Source organism: Equus caballus, chromosome 4 (genome assembly GCF_041296265.1).
Source record: "Equus caballus isolate H_3958 breed thoroughbred chromosome 4, TB-T2T, whole genome shotgun sequence".
Classification (NCBI taxonomy): Eukaryota; Metazoa; Chordata; class Mammalia; order Perissodactyla; family Equidae; genus Equus; species Equus caballus.
The window spans coordinates 62343227-62362132 of record NC_091687.1 but is presented as its reverse complement, the minus strand read 5'-3'; the positions used below and the strand labels follow the sequence as shown (position 1 = coordinate 62362132).

The window sequence follows — 18906 nt, the reverse complement described above, 5'->3', positions numbered from 1 at the left end:
GGAAACGAAGGGACACCCCAAGTTTCTTCTTCCCTGGAAAAGAAGGATCCCAACCCTGTTCCTTCCTGGCCCATCAGGCCTTTCTTCTTTTGGACTCCAGCTCCCAAGACTTGGCTTTCAGCCCTCACTCACTGTCCTCCTCTCTCCCCGGAAAACCCCCCAACTCCAGACGCAAGTTAAGCAAATATTTGTAGCTGCCAGTAAATTCCAGCGGCTTTTTATAGCGCGGCTCTCTGCGCCCGGGGCCAAGTCGTGCTGCTAAATATTGCTGACCACTTTTTCTTTTATGGCTTTCATGTCACTTAGCTATTGAGAGTAAGATGGATTTGCGCGGAGCCCTCACCGCGCTGCGATTCTCGCCCCCCCCCCCCCAGGTCTGCGCGGGGCGGCCATTGGCGGCGGAGCGTCACGTGACCGCGGGGGCGTGCCAATGTGCGCCCTCACGGGTGTCAAGCCCCTGCCAGTGTGTGCCATCAAGATCGTGAAACAACGCGATGCAAAAAGCGACCTACTACGACAGTTCGGCGATCTACGGTGGCTACCCCTACCAGGCAGCCAACGGGTTCGCTTATAATGCCAGTCAACAGCCCTACCCAGCGTCCGCGCCACTGGGCCCCGAGGGCGAGTACCACCGACCCGCCTGTTCACTCCAGTCGCCCGCCAGCGCCGGGGTCCACCCCAAGGCGCACGAGCTGAGCGAGGCATGTCTGCGCACCCTGAGCGGCCCGCCCGGCCAGCCCCCGGGGCTGGGCGAGCCGCCTCTGGCCCCGCCACCGCCCCAGGCCGCGCCCCCTGCCCCACAGCAGCCTCAACCCCCGCCGCAGCCCCCTGCGCCCGCTCCTGCCGCGCCCCCGCCCCCCTCTTCAGTCTCCCCACCTCAGAATGCCGGCAGCAACCCTGCCCCCGCAAGCGCGGCCAAGAGCCCCCTACTCAACTCGCCCACGGTGGCCAAACAAATCTTCCCCTGGATGAAGGAGTCTCGGCAAAACACAAAGCAGAAAACCAGCGGCTCCAGCTCAGGTAAAGGGGTGCCTTCTGGAGGAGGGTCCTCTGGCCTGCTCCCAGGCCCCCCAAGCCACCTCCAGCCACAGCCAGCACTGCCTGGGAGCGCTGGAACATTTCCAAGAATTCACTGCTCCTCCTCTCCCCACCCCACAAAGATTTCCAGAGTCTTTGCAACTAGGAAGGTGACAGGACACTGTGTGCCCAGGAAACCCCAGAGAGAGACCTGTTAGGAGTCTCTCTGGACTTCTCCAAGAGTAAGTGAGGCCTAGTGGGTTTGGAATCCCTTCTTGTTCCACTCTGGAGTTGGGACCTTTGAGCAGAGCAAAGCCGAGCTCCACTCTCTCTTTTTAACGCAACTCCTCCTTTCTAATGAAACAGTGACATGCACCCCACACTGAAATGTGGCAGAATAAAAGCGGGCCTAATCACCCTCCAAGTCAGAATCAATGCTTTGCCTACAATCAGAGCTTATTTTTAATTTTTGCTCCAGCAGATGGAGTGGCTGCCTTACCTCTGGGAAAGCCCTACTCAGACTCAGTACAATGAAGGCAGCCAGGGATCTCCTGGGGGAAAGGCTTTGGACTTGTCACCCTAATAGGAACCACATGGGCCTCCTGGAACTGGACTCCAGTGCAGGATAGGCCCTAGGTCTTAGGCTTCCCAGCATCTTGGTCAGCTTTGCCCCTCCCTTCTCCCGTTCCCAGTGCTCTGCTCCAAGCCTGAGCATCTGGAACCCTCTGGAGCCAGGATTTGGGGGGCCAGGGAGGACAGGAGGGCACAAGATTAGTGGGCAAAGCTCAAGCAAACTGCTTAATGACATGGGGAACCCTAATTAATAGGACCCAGCATCAGGGGCCTGGGCCTCCCGGCCAGAAATGGATACTTTCAATGAGATCTCTTCCTTTTGGCAGAGAAGGCCTTCTAGATTGGGGCTTCCACGCCACCCATCTCCACTAGGTAGATTAAACAAGTGGCTGGTTGAGGCAACTTTCCAATCCTTCAGTCAGACAGTGAGCAAGGGGAAGGTTTGCTGAGTGTACATGAGGTGCCCACGTTCCAGTTACTGTGAAGGGAGTGAAGACGGTGAGACCTGTGGCCTGATAGGCCTGAAGGATCAGTAAAAGAGTCAGAAAGTGAAGGCCCCAGAAATACAGACCAGGAAGGCAGACTGGAGGTTCTGCTTTTCTGTCCCTCCTCCCTCAGAGAAGCCTATGATTTGCAACTTGACTGAATGAGGGGCTAACTACTCAGTTACCGACACTGTTTCTCCACCAGAACAGAGGACAGCACCTAGTTCTTCCTCCCCATTTCTGGGCCCTGACAGATGGAGGAACTTTGGGGCCTGGAGCAAGGAGGGGCCTGGCTGGGTCAGGGGCGAGGCGGGCCGCGGTCGGCCCCTGACGCCATTCTTCCTCTCTCCTCTGTCCTCGTAGGGGAGAGCTGCGCCGGCGACAAGAGCCCGCCTGGGCAGGCGTCGTCCAAGCGGGCGCGCACGGCCTACACGAGCGCGCAGCTGGTGGAGCTGGAGAAGGAATTCCACTTCAACCGCTACCTGTGCCGGCCGCGCCGGGTGGAGATGGCCAACCTGCTGAACCTCACCGAGCGCCAGATCAAGATCTGGTTCCAGAATCGCCGCATGAAGTACAAGAAGGATCAGAAGGGCAAGGGCATGCTGACATCATCAGGGGGCCAGTCCCCAAGTCGCAGCCCTGTGCCCCCCGGCGCGGGTGGCTATCTGAACTCTATGCATTCGCTGGTCAACAGTGTCCCATACGAGCCCCAGTCGCCTCCGCCTTTCTCCAAGCCCCCCCAGGGCGCCTATGGGCTGCCCCCCGCCTCCTACCCTGCACCCCTGCCCAGCTGTGCGCCCCCGCCACCCCCACAGAAGCGCTACACGGCGGCGGCGGGGGCCGGCGCGGGGGGCACCCCCGACTATGACCCGCATGCGCATGGTCTGCAGGGCAACGGCAGCTATGGGACCCCACACTTACAGGGAAGCCCCGTCTTCGTGGGGGGCAGCTATGTGGAGCCCATGAGCAACTCTGGGCCGGCCCTCTTCGGCCTAACGCACCTCCCCCACGCCGCCTCGGCCACCATGGACTACGGGGGTGCTGGGCCGCTGGGCAGTGGCCACCATCACGGGCCTGGGCCAGGGGAGCCGCACCCCACCTACACGGACCTTACCGCCCACCATCCTTCTCAGGGAAGAATTCAGGAAGCCCCCAAGCTCACCCACCTGTGATGGTGGGTTCCGGGCTGCGCGCCAGGAGAGTCCCCCCCCCTTTCTTCTTCGTTTACTTTTTTTGTTTTGTTTTGTTTAAGGTTCTTCCTGTCCCTCCCTTTTCTCTCTCCTCCAGCCCCCGCTTCCCACCCCTCCCCCCGTTTTGTTTTCTTTGGTAACGCGTTTTTATAGTTTATGTGACGTAGCAATCTTGGTTGCTGGAATGGCTGTCAGTATCAGTAGCGATATTTATCTCCTCCCTCCCCTCGCTCGGCCACTGGCCCTGCACCCTCTTACTTCTCTACTCTTTGATCAGAAACAGGGTATATGAACAAATTTTCTAGCCGAGTTCTTCAATGTGAATTTGTTCGTACATTATGGCTCCCGAGGGGAAGCGATTACTTTTAAAAATTTTTTGTTTTTTTTTAATTGCACTTCTTGTAAAGAGCGAGAAAAATCAAAGGCGCTTTGAAACAGGGGCTCCCTGTGCAAGGATGACTAAGTGTACGTCTTTCCGTGTGTGTATGCTGGTGAACAGTCAGATTTATTTATATTTTTTTTGCAAGCATTGAATAATCTAAGTTTTAAATATTATTTATCCCCATCCGTTCGTATTTATATTAAAGAAATTCTGTACCCTGATTGTTCAGAAGGTTTCTTGGGCCTTTTGTTCAATGGTGTATTGGCGTACATAGTAAATTTTTTTATTTGAAAGGGAAATATAATTCCTTTATAAAAACGGTAATGATGCAATAATACCAGAGAGGATCCAGCTTTTGACAGCGGTGATTTAGGTTTAACATCCGGCGAAACTGGAAAAAAAATCTGTAAACGTAAAAAACGCTAGATTTGTTTTGAGAGTTCTACATTCCTTGCTGCTCACATTCTGAGAAACAAAACAAAAAAATAAAGTTTTTATTCTGAATAATACCCGTGTTCAGAAGGGGTTCTTTGGCCGAAGACGGGGTTCTGCGTGGAATTCAAGCCGAGGCAAACTGGCGGAGCAGGCCGCGGCAGCCCTCCGGTCCCGGCGTGGGGCCTGCGAGCACGGCGAACTCTCGGGACGGCAGCCGGAGCTCGCGGCGGCGGCAGCTCTGGAAACGCCGAGCGGCCAGCCCGCGGGGCTGTCTGGTTCCCAGCTGCCACGGAGGCCGGCCGCGGACGCACAGGCTGCGGAGTGCTGAGTGCGGAAGAAACAAAGGCAGCCGGCCCGAGGCGCTGCGGGGGGCGCACAGGTGCCCGGGCGGCCCGGCGGGGAATAAGGCAGGGCTGTGTTCTCCACCATGTTCCTCGGGTCGAAGCGGACCAGCCAACGCCTTAAGCCGGAGAGTCGCCAGCCGCGCGGAGGATGCCCAGCACTTTCTAAGAGCAACCAGACTCTCCGCGAATGCTTGGAGGTTCCTTATCGCGCCGCTGAGCGCGAGGCGGCTGGAAAGAGACTGAAGTTCACCCAGGTCTTCAGCAAAAGAAGGACTGAGCTCCGAGAAGCCTCCCTGAGCCCTGCTCTGGACTGCTTGAGTCCCAGCATCGTCTTCCTCCCGGAGTTTGGGATTTGGCATTCTCTGAATTTATTTCCTCTCCTTCTTCCCTCCCCGCTTTCCTTTTATGGCCCCAGGGGGAGGGGGAGAGAGAAAGGAGATTAGTATCTTTCTAATAAAAATGCAATTTTATAAGTACTTCTTTCATTTGGTGCTACAGGAGCTAGACATTACATTTCTACTCCTGGATTTAAGATAGGTCTGCCTACTGATGGCTGGCAGAGGCAAAGGCGCGCATAGAGATAGGAAATATTTTCATCTTCAGATTGAAGAATTGTTTGGAGAAGGAACCAAATTCAGAAAGTGCAAACCTCAGAACTGCATCCCCATCAGAATCCCCCCTCAAAGCTGGAAGTAAGGCACCACCTGCGTCTGGGGATCAGGAGCATCTGATGTGAGAGAGAAATCCCCCTTCTCCCTGGATTGTATCTTTCAAGAGGCAGAAGTGAAAAATGTCGCCATTTTGTTTGCAATCCAAAATATCTATCATCATGGCCTCTATGTTCCCCCTGAGAAGCTCCCTCAGATGATCTTTAGAACCAGGCACTGGAGCCATTTCTGGGTACCTGCTGGGTCCGCAGGAGCTACTTTCAAGGAACCTCCTCACATTTTAAGAAAAAGAAAAAGGCTCGGAAGATGCAAAGCCAGGCAGCTGTAGAGATCTGGGTTTTTCTCTCACAGTGAGAGTGCTTCCCCCACATCTTTCCTGGGGCTCCTGATCCATACTTTTTTATTTTTAAAAAGTTTATGCTGTGGAACAAGGAGATTTTCTCCCTACCCCACCCCAGCCCACCCCACCCCACCCTAATCTCCCTGCCGAAATATGGCGCTCCTCAGAAATGCAGAGGCTGGAAAGTCAGTCTTTGTGAGAACTGGAGCTTCTGCTCTTTTGGTTGTTCAAATTTGAACTGAGCAGGCTGAGCAGACACAGGGGGCTTCTTTCAAGTAATAATTTTAGAGAAGTGTATAAAATTACCTGGGAAATAAGGAACAGTAGAGAGGGGGAGAGAGACAGCTGTCCACTCAGAGAGGAAAATCTTTCAGAGATACCACCATTTGAGCCCATTTCTAAAATCCACTCTTTCGCTGCAGGAGAACTGGTTTTGAGGCCTCCTCCTTGCCTCAGGGCACAGATTTTTAAATGAGATTCCAATATGATTTCCCATATCTGGCCAGTCAAGACATTCATTTTGGCTTTCAAAGAAAAAACATCAATCTCACCCCCAGTTTCTTAGACATTAAAAAGAAATCCTTATTAAAATATCTCCTGAGTTAAAGTAATAGATTTGGGGAAGATTTCAGTGTTTCAGTGTTGAATGGTCAAAGAAAAGGGTTTTCTTCCAGATGGTATTTGAATTAAGGCCACTGAGTCGAGCAGACAGCCCTCACCCACGCAGCCCCTGACAAAGCCTCAGCGATATGGGGGCAGCGCTGCTGCTCCCTCTCCGTAGCCCCCCTCCCCTTAACCCCTCAATATTTCTGGAAAAACCAAATGCCCAAAGCCACCATCCCCAGAGTCCGCAAAGCACCTTTCCCAAAAGCAGTCTTATTACTCTCATAGTGCCAAAAAACATCTTTAAAAAGACTAGTTTTCCTTGTTTACTTGCGTTTCCTGCTCTCCTCTTTGCTCAGCCACATTTGATCTTGGAAAGAGGTCGAAGCTGAAATGTGTTCTTAAGGGCCAGAAGCTGTCAAGGCTTTTGGTGAGCAAGATTGATCGTGCCCAGACTTCCTTCAGAGCTTTGTTTGGAATAAAAGCAAGAAAACTGAAAAACCTCACATTTTCCAAAATAGCATCTCTATCTGTAAGGCCATGCTCGGGGCTAGCCAACGATGGAGGCCACTTTATATCTAATTTCCAACCCAAGCCCCCTTTGATGCTGGCCTCAGAGATGGAGTCCTATCCTTGTGCCTCGGCCGGCCTTTCTTGTTTTCTACGTAGATTTTTCTCCCCCACCAACCTCTCTCTCTCTGGCCATCAGAATGATTTATTTTCCTGCCACCGATGCCTGCCGGCCTGGGGGAGTCTGATCACTTGGTCCATTTCAAAGGAAGCAAAAGCGAATCATCATCCTCAGGGGGGAAAAGAGATACCTCCAGATTTCTCTCTCAGCCTGCTCCACTCTTTCTGGCTTGGTGGATTTTTAAAAAGTTATTGTCTGCTACTTAAAGGTGTTATCTTTTGAACCCTCCAGCACAGTCTAAGATGCGCTCAGTCTCAAGTCTCCGAATTGGAAAAAAGAGAGAGTGGACAGAGAAAGAGAACCTTTATATTCTTCCTTGGGTCGCCCTCTCTCACCCGCGGTGCTATTTCCCACAACAGAACCTGGTGCAAATATTCCTGGTGGCCAAGGAGCGGGAAGGTGCGGGAGGCAATTCGGGCTGCCAGGGAGCACCCACCGCATCTGAACCAACAAGTCCCCAGTCACAGCGACAACGACAAGGAGAAGAAGGGGAGGAAAGAAAAAGAAAAAAAGAGAGGAACAAACGCCTTCTCCCTGCTGCTAACTTCCAGCAGACTTCCTGGAAATCAGAAATACTCACCGCACCCGAGCCCTATGGGTATGAAACCCAGAATGCCAGGAGCCGCGCTCGCCTGCTCGGGCGCGGCATTTCTTTGGCTAGCCGCCGCCCTGGCTACAGGGATTTGGGCACAGGGACCTGGGGTTGTTGTCTCGCTTGGCACATGCATCTATCTTTCTGGAGCCACTCCTGAAAAGTTGATGGCGCAGGAAGGTCGGGAAGCTTCGAGAGCCGCCTCCCATTTTCCGCTTCCCGTTGCAGCCAGATGCATAGCTGCCTTGGAAAAGCCGGTTAACAATGGGCCGGGGTCCGGGGTCTGGGGGCGCGGATTCCGAGCTGGGCTTTGGGAGGGGGGCGAGGGCCTGCAGGAGGTGGGGGAAGGAGAGGCGGACAGAGGAGAGAGAGGGAGGGAGAGAGGGGTGAAGAGGGAAGAAAAGAGGGAAAGACAGACGGACAGAGAGAAAGGAAAACAGAGCCAGAGAGAGATCAGTGCTGAGATGCAGGAAGTGGTTTTAGAAAAGGCGGAGGAGGAAAAGGAAAATAAGAGTAGGGGAACCCCAAAAAGCATCCTTTTTCGCTCTCTCTTCTCTTTCTCTCCTTCCCTCTCTTTTTCTTCTTCCTGTCTCATCTCTCCTCTCCCTCTGCTCCTTCCTCCTGCCTTAGCAGAACTTATGTGGCTGGGATGCGAGGGCCTTGGGTGTCAAAACTTTGAAGATTAATGGATTACTTTGTTAATGACTGCAGGCGTCAGACTGAGGTGCTTAAATGATTTGTGAGGTGCGAGGCGTCTTCCCGACAGTCCCAAACAATGCGCGGAGTGTGCGGGGGAGGCAGAGGGCAGCCGCCGGCGGGACCGGCAGCAGGGTTCACACTCGCACACACACACTCACACACACTCCCAGGCGCACACACCAGATCCTTGCTGATCAGGAGGCAGGCAGGCACCCTCGCCCCCACACACACCCAGGCATCCCCATCCACACCCACATATATGTATTTTTGCCCTGAAAAAAGTGTAAATAAAGCCTCGCTGGCCCCCAATGAGGCGTTCCTTCCCGACTTTTTTGGATCAATCAAACAGACAGTGGCTTCTTTTGATTAAAGCCCAAATTGTCATTGGGCAGAAGCAATCATGTGACAGCCAATTCGGTCCAATTTCAACCTTGTCTCCATGAATTCAATAGTTTAATAGTAGCGCGGTCCCCATACGGCTGTAATCAGTGAATTAGAAAAAAAACACCCCAGCAGCGATCTTCTATGATAGATTTTTTTTTCCTCCGCGCTCTCCTTTTTCCTGGGCCTTGCCCCCCCAAAGCCCCTCCAGAAGAGGGAACTTTTTCTCCGAGGGGGCTCCAAGGAGAAGGCCATGAATTACGAATTTGAGCGAGAGATTGGTTTTATCAATAGCCAGCCGTCGCTCGCTGAGTGCCTGACATCTTTTCCCCCTGTCGCTGATACATTTCAAAGTTCATCAATCAAGACCTCGACGCTTTCACACTCGACACTGATTCCTCCTCCTTTTGAGCAGACCATTCCCAGCCTGAACCCGGGCAGTCACCCTCGCCACGGCGCTGGCGGCCGCCCCAAGCCGAGCCCCGCGGGCAGTCGCGGCAGTCCAGTGCCCGCCGGCTCCCTGCAGCCGCCCGAGTACCCGTGGATGAAGGAGAAGAAAGCGGCCAAGAAAACCGCGCTGCCGCCCGCCTCGGCCGCCGCCGCCGCCACCGGCCCTGCCTGCCTCAGCCACAAAGGTCAGTCCAAAGACTTGGCCCCAGGTCCCCGGGACCCTCTTCCCCCTCTGGGCTGCCCCAGGAGCGGTTATGGGGGGAGGGGAGCGTGGGCTGAGAGAGAAGGGGGAGAGGGAGAGATGCTTGGCTGCCTTCCCTTCCCCTGTGGGCTCAGGAGTGGGTTTGATGGAGAGAAAAGGGATTCTGCGCTCCACAATGAGACACACATATATTTTTAAGAAGAGGGGGGGAAACTTTCCCTAACTTGTGTAATGTGGGATGATTTATTTGAGTTGGAACTGACCTCCTCTTGTCTAGTTGTCCTAGAGTTTGGCTTTTTGACAGTAATGAAGAGTGATAGATCGCTCTTGCTCAGCTAAGCAGCTGATGCATTAATTATAAATTGTGGTGTGGCTAATATAAAGTTTGCTCCCGGATGGAGAGGTTGGGGGGAACTACAGGCAGGAATTTGATGGAGGTGGAAGAGATGGGGTCTCCCTGGGCTGGGCTCCCAGGAAAGGCAGCACAATAGCTCTACTGCATCCAGGGGCGGCCATTTTGTTGCAGTTGATCTTTTCTGCTATATTTATTCTCCAGTGGAATAACCCCGCTCGGACCCCTCCACCTCCAACTGTGCGTGTGTCTCTTGTTGGTTTCCCTTTCCGCAGAATCCCTGGAAATCGCCGATGGCAGCGGCGGGGGCTCCCGGCGCCTGAGAACTGCTTACACCAACACGCAGCTTTTAGAGCTGGAAAAAGAATTTCATTTCAACAAGTACCTTTGCAGACCCCGAAGGGTGGAAATTGCAGCTTTGCTGGATTTGACTGAGAGGCAAGTGAAAGTGTGGTTTCAGAACCGCAGGATGAAGCACAAGAGGCAGACCCAGTGCAAGGAGAACCAACACAGCGAAGGGAAATTTAAAAGCCTGGAAGACTCTGAGAAAGTGGAGGAGGACGAGGAGGAGAAATCGCTCTTTGAGCAAGCCCTCAGCGTCTCCGGGGCCCTTCTGGAGAGGGAAGGTTACACTTTTCAGCAAAACGCCCTCTCTCAGCAGCAGGCTCCCAATGGACACAATGGCGATTCGCAAAGTTTCCCAGTTTCGCCTTTAACCAGCAATGAGAAAAATCTGAAACATTTTCAGCACCAGTCACCCACTGTTCCTAACTGCTTGTCAACAATGGGCCAGAACTGTGGCTCTGGCCTAAACAATGACAGTCCCGAGGCCCTCGAGGTCCCCTCTTTGCAGGACTTTAACGTTTTTTCCACAGATTCCTGCCTGCAGCTTTCAGATGCAGTCTCGCCCAGTTTGCCAGGTTCCCTCGACAGTCCCGTAGATATTTCAGCTGACAGCTTTGACTTTTTTACAGACACACTCACCACAATTGACTTGCAGCATCTGAATTACTAAAAACATTAAAGCCAAACAAAGCATCACAAAACAAAAACCCCTTTGACCAGGTGGTTTTGCCTTCTTTTATTCTGAGAGTTGATTTTTATTTTATTTTCTTCTGGACCTACCCTCTCCTTCCTTTAAATGTTGAAGATTTTCTGTTTAGTGAGTCCCCTGACCCAGTTTCAGAGCCATCTTTTACAGATTATTTTGGAGTTCTAGTTGTTTTAAATCTCATCCAACAACCCTCTATGTGATTTCCTGAAAGCAATATATGAGGCCTGCAAGAAAGTGATCATAGAATTGTACCTTCACTTTCTTTTTATTTTTGTATTACATTAGGATGCATTGTCATGCGTATTTTTGGTAGAATAAATTCTCCTTTGCTATAAGTAGCTTTCTTATTTTTTTCTCCCCCTCTTTCTCAAGGCTCATAACGGTTTCTTTTTCTTCTTTTAGTCTAACTTGGTAAATAAAATTCTCGTCATGATTCATCTTCTTTTTCAATTTTAATATATTTCTTAAGGGGGCATGTTCAAAGTCTTCAAGAGACAGCAACAAAGAAGGAAAGCCAGAAAATGGTTAAGGCTTCTGAGAAGAGTTTTGCTTTTTTTTTTTTTCCTTAAGGGAATGGATTTGGTTTTTAGTGTAGAGGTTGAAGCCATAGATTTAAATTGGTAATAGAAACAGGATGGGGCAGCCTCAGAGTTGGGTCAAGCCCAAGCTTTTGAAAGTGGAGAAATAAAGTGCCTACAGAAACCCCAACTCCAGGATGGAGGAACATGGAGTTTCTTTAACAAGCCACCAGTCTCCAGGTCAATAACTAAGTTATCAACAATTCATTTATTTATACACATTTGTTTCAAACATCTACATTCCAACCCCCTCCCCCACGAATCTCCCCGCACATTTTCAGTGTGGTCGATCAGTCTCCCAGCTGTTGATGGGTCCAGGCAAACAGACCTAAAAGAGAAAAACAAAAATAAAACAAAACAGTGGTTACTAGCTGGAAAGTGTACTTCAGAAAGGGTTTTTTCCAATCCTCTGGTTCAGTCATTCTAGGATTCTTTTTTTTTTTCAGGGCCAGAAAAATCAATATTTCATTCTTAAATCTGTTTACATGGCAAATAATGGATCATTAAAGCTTTGAAGTCAGGTTAGCAAGTTGAGATTTAAAATGGAGTGTTTCTGCACCCGAGGTTATAAATTAACCCAGTTTCTAGAAAGAGAAAGAGAAAAAGCACTTTAAATGAATTATCAATAAAATGTGATCTAGGGTATGTTACTGGGCTGTTCTGGTTTTTTTTCTCCCTGCTTATGTCTCCCCCTGTTTGTTTTTCCCGTACTGAGCTGTACTGATGGCTACTTACTTACCGTGAGAAAACGCAGCGTGTAAGCAACATGTGTGGGGGCGGGTTGATTTAAGAACCCGGCTCTTAATAGCGAAGGCTTGGAAGTTAGAAGGAAATAGCCATCTTTCTCCACGGGTTTGCTTCCTACCTTCCCCCACCTCTTTGCCCCCTAAGTCCCAGCAGCGACGGTAGCTTGTGAGGACCCTGGCGGGTCTCCCGCCCCAGGCGCGGAGCGGAGCGGGGCGGCCCGGCCGCGGCCAGGGCTGAGCCGCTGCTGTTTTCGATTCGTCCTACGCTCATAAATCAAACGCTTTCTATGAATGAGAATGTCATCAAAGAGATCAATTGCAGGAACACATGCACAAATAAAAATCCTCTTACGTATTTGCCGGGGATCCCCGTCCGAAAGCATTAAGTTAGAAGGCGTTTAGTCATAATTCATTTTTATTGCTCTTTTAAAACAACAGCTTGGCTGAGCCGCGGATGCCATGAACAGCTCCGGGCCTCGGCGGCGTTTTGTCTCCTCCTCGTTCCTTCCTTTTCTAGTAGAAGAGCCCTGAAAGAGGCGCTTTGAGCCCAGCCAACCGTTTGCAGGCGATCAGTTAAATAGTAACCAAGCTCGCCTTTCACCCACTCTTCTGTGGCGTTTAAAGATACTTTAGCTCGAGTCGTGGCGACTTTAGCTCGAGTCGTGGCGCACCAGCCGACTTGCCCAGAGGACCAAGGGTCTCCTACACGGCGGAATGAGCCCCTGGACTTCGTGGGGGTGGGGAACGAATGGAGGTACGGAAGCCTGCGGGCTCGAGGCCAGCGGAGGCTGCCTTTGTGAGCAGCACCGGGAGAGAAATGCCTTGGGCGGCCAGCCGGGGCGGAGCCGGCTCGGCTGCAAGAACCCGGCCTGCGGGGAGCAGGGAGCAGTTCTGGGAGGCGGGTCGGTCGCTGACCCGTGTGTCTGCGGGCCTGTGTGCAAGTGCAAGCTTGTGGTTCCAAGAAAAACACCCCACCCGTGCTGGCCCAGAAAAGAGGCCTGGAGGAAGGAAGAGAGGTGGAGGGAGAGGCGCGCAGAGGCCGAGAACTAGCAAAGGAAGGAGAGCGGTGGAGGCCCGGGGCGGCTTTGTGGCGAGAGCTCTGTGGCCGAGGGGGTCGCGCAAACCTGGGCCGAGGAGGCCAACAAAAGGACACGAATGGGACATGGCGGGAAGAACGTACCCGACAGGCTTTGGCTCGGAGAGGATATTGTCTGCAATGCCAGTGCGGACTCCCTCACGTCCTGCCTCCTCCCCCCGGGAGCCCCTTCTCTCCCCATCGCTGGAGGACTGATGCTCCCAAGGAAGCCGCCTCCAGGAGGGCTGCCTTGCCTTTTCCACTCTCCAAGATGAGGTTCCCCAGGTGCTGAAATTGAGGCAGGAGTGACCTTTCCTGCCTGCACTCCCTCTTAACAGTGATTGGGGATGGGTCAAAGGTCACAGAACAATATTTCAAAAGGAAATGTTTAGGGAAGATGTTTCTCTGCTACTGAGGGAATCCATAGTCAAATGCTTGCAAGAGTTTTCCCTCTTGCTGGGACAGGTTTGGGGGGAACTTCTACATGTGGAGAACAGAACGCAGAACCCTGAAAATTTGACTAACATTTGAAATGTGACTGCCTCAAGCAAAACTTCCTTCTTCTAATTGGGAAGGGAAAACTAGAGGGGAGTGGGAACCCCAAATCCACATACAATCCTCAGATAAATTTCATCTGTCGGGTTCCAATGTGGTAAACATGGTCAGAGGGACATCTATACAGCATTAGCTGCAAAGCTTCTTGGACGATCTCTGGGTTTCTTTTACCTAAGAATGCATCAATTTCCAGCCTCTGTTTGGCCTTTTCTCTCTACAAGCCAAGGGTTGACACGAAACCTAATAGTAAACAGCAATTAACGACCCCATCAGTATCAGAGTAGGACGAGGGTGATGGAAAACAGGACCCCTGGCCTGGGATGACGTTCAGATTTGCACGTGTCTCTCTAGGGAAAGACTGAAGGTTCACACAAGGAACTACACAGTCAGTTACAAAAGGGGAGGAGGTGTTGTTGCAGAAGAAGAAAATGTCGGGTTCACCGTCAGCCATCTGTCCACCGCTCCTCCCACCTGCCGGCCCCCACCCCCACTTCAGACGTGCAGTAGAACGGGGGTGAATGGATAAAGGAAGTTCTACCACTCCTAATATCCCCATTCAGAAAAGGAGTAAACGTTTCGGGGGGAGTTCAGCGTACTTTGTTGGAGCTGTGGTCTCGCCCTTTGAGGCCCCCACCGAAGCGCGCAGGCTCCTGGGTCCTGGGGAGCCGGCAGATGGCCTGCAGCTCACGGCCCGGCCCCCACGCTGGCCACGTCCGTTATCGTCATCTCTCTCCCCCGCCTCCTACCCCCTCAAAATCCAGCGTCCGAGTAGCTGCAGATCCCGTAGGGCTCCTGAAGCAAAGCTGAGTGGGGAGGAGAAAGGGGCGGAGAGCGAAGAGAGAGGGAGGGCGAAGAACCCGGCCACCCGCGGCCTTTTCCGGCAAGCCTAGCTCCTAGGGCTCACCCGTTCCTAGGGCGTCGAATTACAGAAGCTCCTCATAGCCATGCTAATAGCCAGTGTGTGTGTTTCAGGGGGAGAGCTTCGGAGACCGTCCGTGGAGAAGGGAAGTTTCTTTTCTTTCCCTCGTCCCCTCCACGCCCACCCAGGTTCCTTCCAGCCAGCCCTCTGCGCACTTCCTTCTCCATTCGGAGGTTGGAGAGCTGGCGGCCCAGCCTCGTCCTATGCCACCGTTCTCTGCGTTCCTCACTGCCCCACGGCATCACAGCAGGAACTGTGCAGTGAAAGCGCCCGGGGACCTCCCTTCCAGTTCGGCGCGCTCCGGGCTCGGCCTGCGTGCTAGTGGCCGCCCAGCGCGCTCCGGCCCACTGATTCCCGACCCAAGAGAGCGCGGAGCTCTCTTTCCTTCTCACCTCTTGCCAGTTCAGCTTTCTTTGCACGGTGGGGAGGGGGGCGGAGACGGGGGATGCCTCCCAGCCCCCACCCCCTGGAGGGGGGCGGCGAGCGAAGTCGGCGCGCGCAGAAGGCAGCCTCTGCTCCCCTTCACCCCAGCGCTCTGAATCTGCCCTTGCAGCCACCGCAGCTGCTGCCGCCGCCTGGGCTGCCTGGGGGGGCGACTGCGCGTCACCTAGACTGAGGAGCGCCCGGGATTTAAATGCCACTGAAACGGTGATCCATCACCGCGCGAGCCAGCAAAGTTTCGCAGGAGGCTCCTCCATTGGTTGACTTAGTCACGTGCCCCTCCCCAAGTACCCTCCGCCCTCTTGCCCCCCCTCTTGCGCACTGTACATTCATATCATTTTTCTTCTCCGGCCCCATGGAGGAAGTGAGAAAGTTGGCACGGTCACCCAGGGCTTCGCAGGATCCGGTCACTCAGTGACAGATGGACAATGCAAGAATGAGCTCCTTCCTGGAATATCCCATCCTCAGCGGTGGCGACTCGGGTACCTGCTCAGCGCGAGCCTACCCCTCCGAGCATGGAATTACAACTTTCCAGTCGTGCGCGGTCAGTGCCAACAGCTGTGGCGGCGACGACCGCTTCCTAGTGGGCAGGGGGGTGCAGATCAGCCCGCCCCACCACCACCACCACCACCATCATCACCACCCCCAGCCAGCCACCTACCAGACTCCCGGGAACCTGGGAGTGTCGTACTCGCACTCGAGTTGTGGTCCAAGCTACGGCGGCGCGCAGAACTTCAGCGCACCTTACAGCCCCTACGCGTTAAATCAGGAAGCAGAAGTAAGTGGTGGGTACCCCTCGTGCGCTCCCGCTGTTTACTCTGGAAATCTCTCATCTCCCATGGTCCAGCATCACCACCACCACCAGGGTTATGCCGGGGGAGCGGTGGGCTCGCCTCAGTACATTCACCACTCATATGGACAAGAGCATCAGAGCCTGGCCCTGGCCACGTATAATAACTCCTTGTCCCCTCTCCACGCCAGCCACCAAGAAGCCTGTCGCTCTCCTACATCAGAGACGTCTTCTCCAGCGCAGACCTTTGACTGGATGAAAGTCAAAAGAAACCCTCCCAAAACAGGTCAGTCTTGCCATTCTGTGGATGCTCCTTGATGATTCTGGAAGGAGCTAGTATGCTTAGTTTCCAGGGAAAATTAATAATTTTTTTTTTAAGTTCTTCCTTCCTACCGGTGTTGCAGGGTGTGGGCCGATTGCCCAGGTGTGTTGGGGCAAAGGAGCACCTGGGACTGTTGTGTTTCCAAAGGGGTTGAGTTTTAGAGGTTCTGGAAGTGGGTAGGTCTTGGGGGGGGGGTGTTCTGTTAATATCTGCAGGCTCCATTAATCACAAGTCTGACCACGCTAATGGTTGACTTCAGATTAACACTTTACACCTCATCACTCACTCTCCCCAGCTCGGTTTGTGTGGAGAAATTCTTGATCGCCCCTTTACCTGAATGTTGCTCTGAAGCGTGTAGGGGATTTCATATCGATTGTAAAAATTTTTCCTTTTTCTCTCGTCGCTTCCCACCCTGACCCCAGGGAAAGTTGGAGAGTACGGCTACGTGGGTCAGCCCAATGCGGTGCGCACCAACTTCACCACGAAGCAGCTCACGGAGCTGGAGAAGGAGTTCCACTTCAACAAGTACCTGACGCGCGCCCGCAGGGTGGAGATTGCGGCGTCCCTACAGCTTAATGAAACCCAAGTGAAGATCTGGTTCCAGAACCGCCGAATGAAGCAAAAGAAACGAGAGAAGGAGGGCCTCTTGCCCATCTCTCCGGCCACCCCACCGGGAAGCGAGGAGAAGGCCGAGGAATCCTCAGAGAAGTCCAGCTCCTCGCCCTGCGTTCCTTCCCCGGGGTCTTCTACCTCAGACACTCTGACTACCTCCCACTGAGGCTGCCCCCAGCCCAGACTCCGCAGCCTAGACTCCTCCTCGGGCTGAGACTTGTTACTCAAAGCACATTCTTAGCTTATCTTCCTTTCCATTTACAGTCTCTCTTCCTTTCTGATCCTATCTGGGGAGCTCCTGGCTAGAATAATGTGTTTCCAGAGAATTCTGGACTAAAGGTTTGATTGGTGGTCGTGGTGGTGGTGATGGTGGGGTGTTAACTCTTTAATGCGGATTGAGTGCCAGCATCAATTTTCTCATGGTCCCTAATACCCCTCTACTTTTAGGAGATTTCCACAGGAAAATAGTCTTCCTTGCCAGCAGAAACATGTCAGAGGAAGGCCTCTCATCTTTTATCTATCTGCATATTTACAATTCTCCCCTACTTTGCCCTTAAAGTAGGATGGAGAGAGAGTCCAGGAGCTCATGAAGAAGAGATGCACTATGATCGTGTTTACACAATTAATTCAGCTCTTAATTTAAGTCAGTTTCATGTGTGTGAGTTTGCTGGTTGTAAATACTTTGTCCTGAGAGATTTATCTTTATACAGATTTTCTAGAAATGTTTAGATTAAGTGACTAAAACAGGGTGGGAAAACTCTTAAAGCTGGTACAATTTTATATGTGATTATAAGTTAAAGAATTAAAACCCTCATTTAAACTCAATCAGATGCCTCAGAGGACGGTCTCAATTTGTTCTTTCAGTGAGTTCAGAACAAGATTCAGAAAACTTGCTTCCTGTGCTAAGTGTCTCCCCATCCCCACCCTTTCTTGTTTCTCTGGCCACACTCGATTTAAAATTTGTGCTGGATTATTCGGAACCTAAAGATATTCTTCAAATAAGCTTTTTCCTTTCACAGTTATCTTAGCTGGACATGATGTATTTTCAGCTCAATTGTTAATGTGATGGATGGCACAATGAATGTATATTTTGTGTGATTCGTGAATAGTCTTTTGCATGTCGCACAATGTTTTGATGTCCCTAAAGTACCACACTGAGTTCTATCAGTTATCCTTTGTGAGTCTATGATATTCCCCATTTCCTGTACAATCATGAACAGCTCTGAGATCCTGCAGTGATGTGATCCAGAGCAAAGTTTACGGGTCTTAAGATGTCTGTAATAAATATATTCAAGTTTCAGATATGCTTAAGCATCTGTGTATTTGACTTGGTTATAATTTGTTGGTTCCTACAAAGTTGGCTCATTTCATGCAGGAAAGGAGAGAAGGGTGGTGTGTATTTTCAAAGAGGTGGGCCTTTTCTTGAAGACAAGTAAATGCTTTCCATTCTGTAGCTGAAGCTTCCCCTATGAGTGTAATTGCACCTAACCAGTGTTTATTTAATAGGTTTTCTTTAAAATAACAATAGCTCCCTTATTATAATCAAATTTCATAATGGAAAAAATGAATGGTGAAGAAATTTATGAAGCAGATCTATTTTTGAAACAAACATGGATACTTCGTGGGTCAAGTGCTAACCTTTTCACCTCCAACCGAATGTTGACGTATGTATAAACAGAGCCCCCTTCAAAAGCCGAAACTCTTCAGTCAGTCTTTCCTCACATCAGCGAACCAAGAGCAAGGAGATTCACATTTAATTAGCTCCAGTATAAAGCTGTTTGAGGATGGGTCCCCCACCCCATCTTTCTTCCTTCTTTTTGGATTGCCAGAGAGTGTTCCATGATATTCCACTCTTTAAACTGAGTGGGGTCTGTTTTCAGTAAACCTTTGCATCTCTCCTCTCATTCCTCCGGTCAATATCCACTCCTTCCTGCCATTTCTGCAGCTCCCCTCTCCACCCCCCTGGGTTCACATCTCATTCTCATTAGATGCAGTTTTGATTTCATAGCCATCACAGCTATAATAGATCTGCAATTCTAATTCCATGCCACCTAACCCAGAAAAAAAGGTTTCTATCTTCTTTGGGCTCAACAGGCTCTTCCAGGTAAACTTGTGGAAGCCGCCGTGGGGTCTTTCAATATTCAAGTTGCTTCCGATCAAGGCATGTATCTGCTCTTAAACAGAGGAAGCCAACAAATCAGAGAGTTCAAAGTGGCTCTCCTCCTACACTTCTTACCACTTTCCCTTTACTTTCACACATTTTTAGAGGTTTTTATCTAGCCCCAAGAGTACAGCAGAAATTTTACAGCATCACAAACAAAAACAGACATATGACTTCCTTCCTCTCCAAAGGGTGTTTCACAAAGAATGAGCAGGGGGTTGGGGGAGAAATCCTACAAAAACTTGGAAT

General features: G+C 51.6%; 3 protein-coding genes and 2 long non-coding RNA genes across 12 annotated transcripts in view; 3 read left to right on the top strand and 2 right to left on the bottom strand.

Moving 5' to 3' along the window:
* HOXA3 (homeobox A3) overlaps window positions 1–4154 on the top strand; it is a 44982-nt gene extending 40828 nt beyond the window's left edge. For all 7 annotated transcript variants that reach the window (XM_070264712.1, XM_023639418.2, XM_070264713.1 and 4 more), the window contains 2 exons: window positions 375–1020; window positions 2439–4154. In XM_070264712.1, coding sequence (XP_070120813.1) covers window positions 495–1020; window positions 2439–3247 — 1335 coding nt within the window. In that variant the 5' untranslated portion in view covers window positions 375–494 and the 3' untranslated portion in view covers window positions 3248–4154. The remainder of the gene's footprint in view (window positions 1–374; window positions 1021–2438) is intronic.
* LOC138923778 (uncharacterized) lies at window positions 3915–6459 on the bottom strand. Its single transcript, XR_011437889.1, has 2 exons — window positions 6368–6459; window positions 3915–4826 (listed from the first exon to the last, which is right to left on the bottom strand). It is a non-coding gene; the product is annotated as an uncharacterized lncRNA (long non-coding RNA).
* On the top strand, window positions 4819–10793 carry HOXA2 (homeobox A2). The gene is made up of 2 exons (XM_001499428.5): window positions 4819–9035; window positions 9680–10793. The coding sequence occupies exons 1-2, from the start codon at window positions 8654–8656 to the stop codon at window positions 10417–10419; spliced, it is 1122 nt and encodes a 373-aa protein (XP_001499478.2). The 5' UTR covers window positions 4819–8653; the 3' UTR covers window positions 10420–10793.
* A 432-nt stretch (window positions 10794–11225) lies between these two features.
* LOC106783068 (uncharacterized) lies at window positions 11226–15052 on the bottom strand. The gene is made up of 2 exons (XR_001380571.3): window positions 14724–15052; window positions 11226–11364 (listed from the first exon to the last, which is right to left on the bottom strand). It is a non-coding gene; the product is annotated as an uncharacterized lncRNA (long non-coding RNA).
* Window positions 15018–17796, top strand: HOXA1 (homeobox A1). 2 transcript variants are annotated; one of them, XM_005609269.4, is made up of 3 exons: window positions 15018–15550; window positions 15754–15848; window positions 16307–17796. In XM_005609269.4, exons 1-2 carry the CDS (start codon window positions 15194–15196, stop codon window positions 15811–15813), a joined length of 417 nt encoding a protein of 138 aa, XP_005609326.1. In that variant the 5' UTR covers window positions 15018–15193; the 3' UTR covers window positions 15814–15848; window positions 16307–17796. The 2 variants fall into 2 exon arrangements, with proteins under 2 accessions (XP_005609326.1, XP_001499346.1); XM_001499296.6 differs by having other exon boundaries at window positions 15018–15848.
* Window positions 17797–18906: the final 1110 nt, after the last annotated feature.

Bases quoted from the DNA above. Each gene is read 5' to 3' on its own strand.
- HOXA2 (XM_001499428.5), top strand. From the start codon at position 8,654: ATGAATTACGAATTTGAGCGAGAGATTGGTTTTATCAATAGCCAGCCG. The intron at 9,036-9,679 runs GTCAGTCCAAAG...CCCTTTCCGCAG, and splicing joins TGCCTGCCTCAGCCACAAAG to AATCCCTGGAAATCGCCGAT.
- HOXA1 (XM_001499296.6), top strand. From the start codon at position 15,194: ATGGACAATGCAAGAATGAGCTCCTTCCTGGAATATCCCATCCTCAGC. The intron at 15,849-16,306 runs GTCAGTCTTGCC...CCCTGACCCCAG, and splicing joins AAGAAACCCTCCCAAAACAG to GGAAAGTTGGAGAGTACGGC.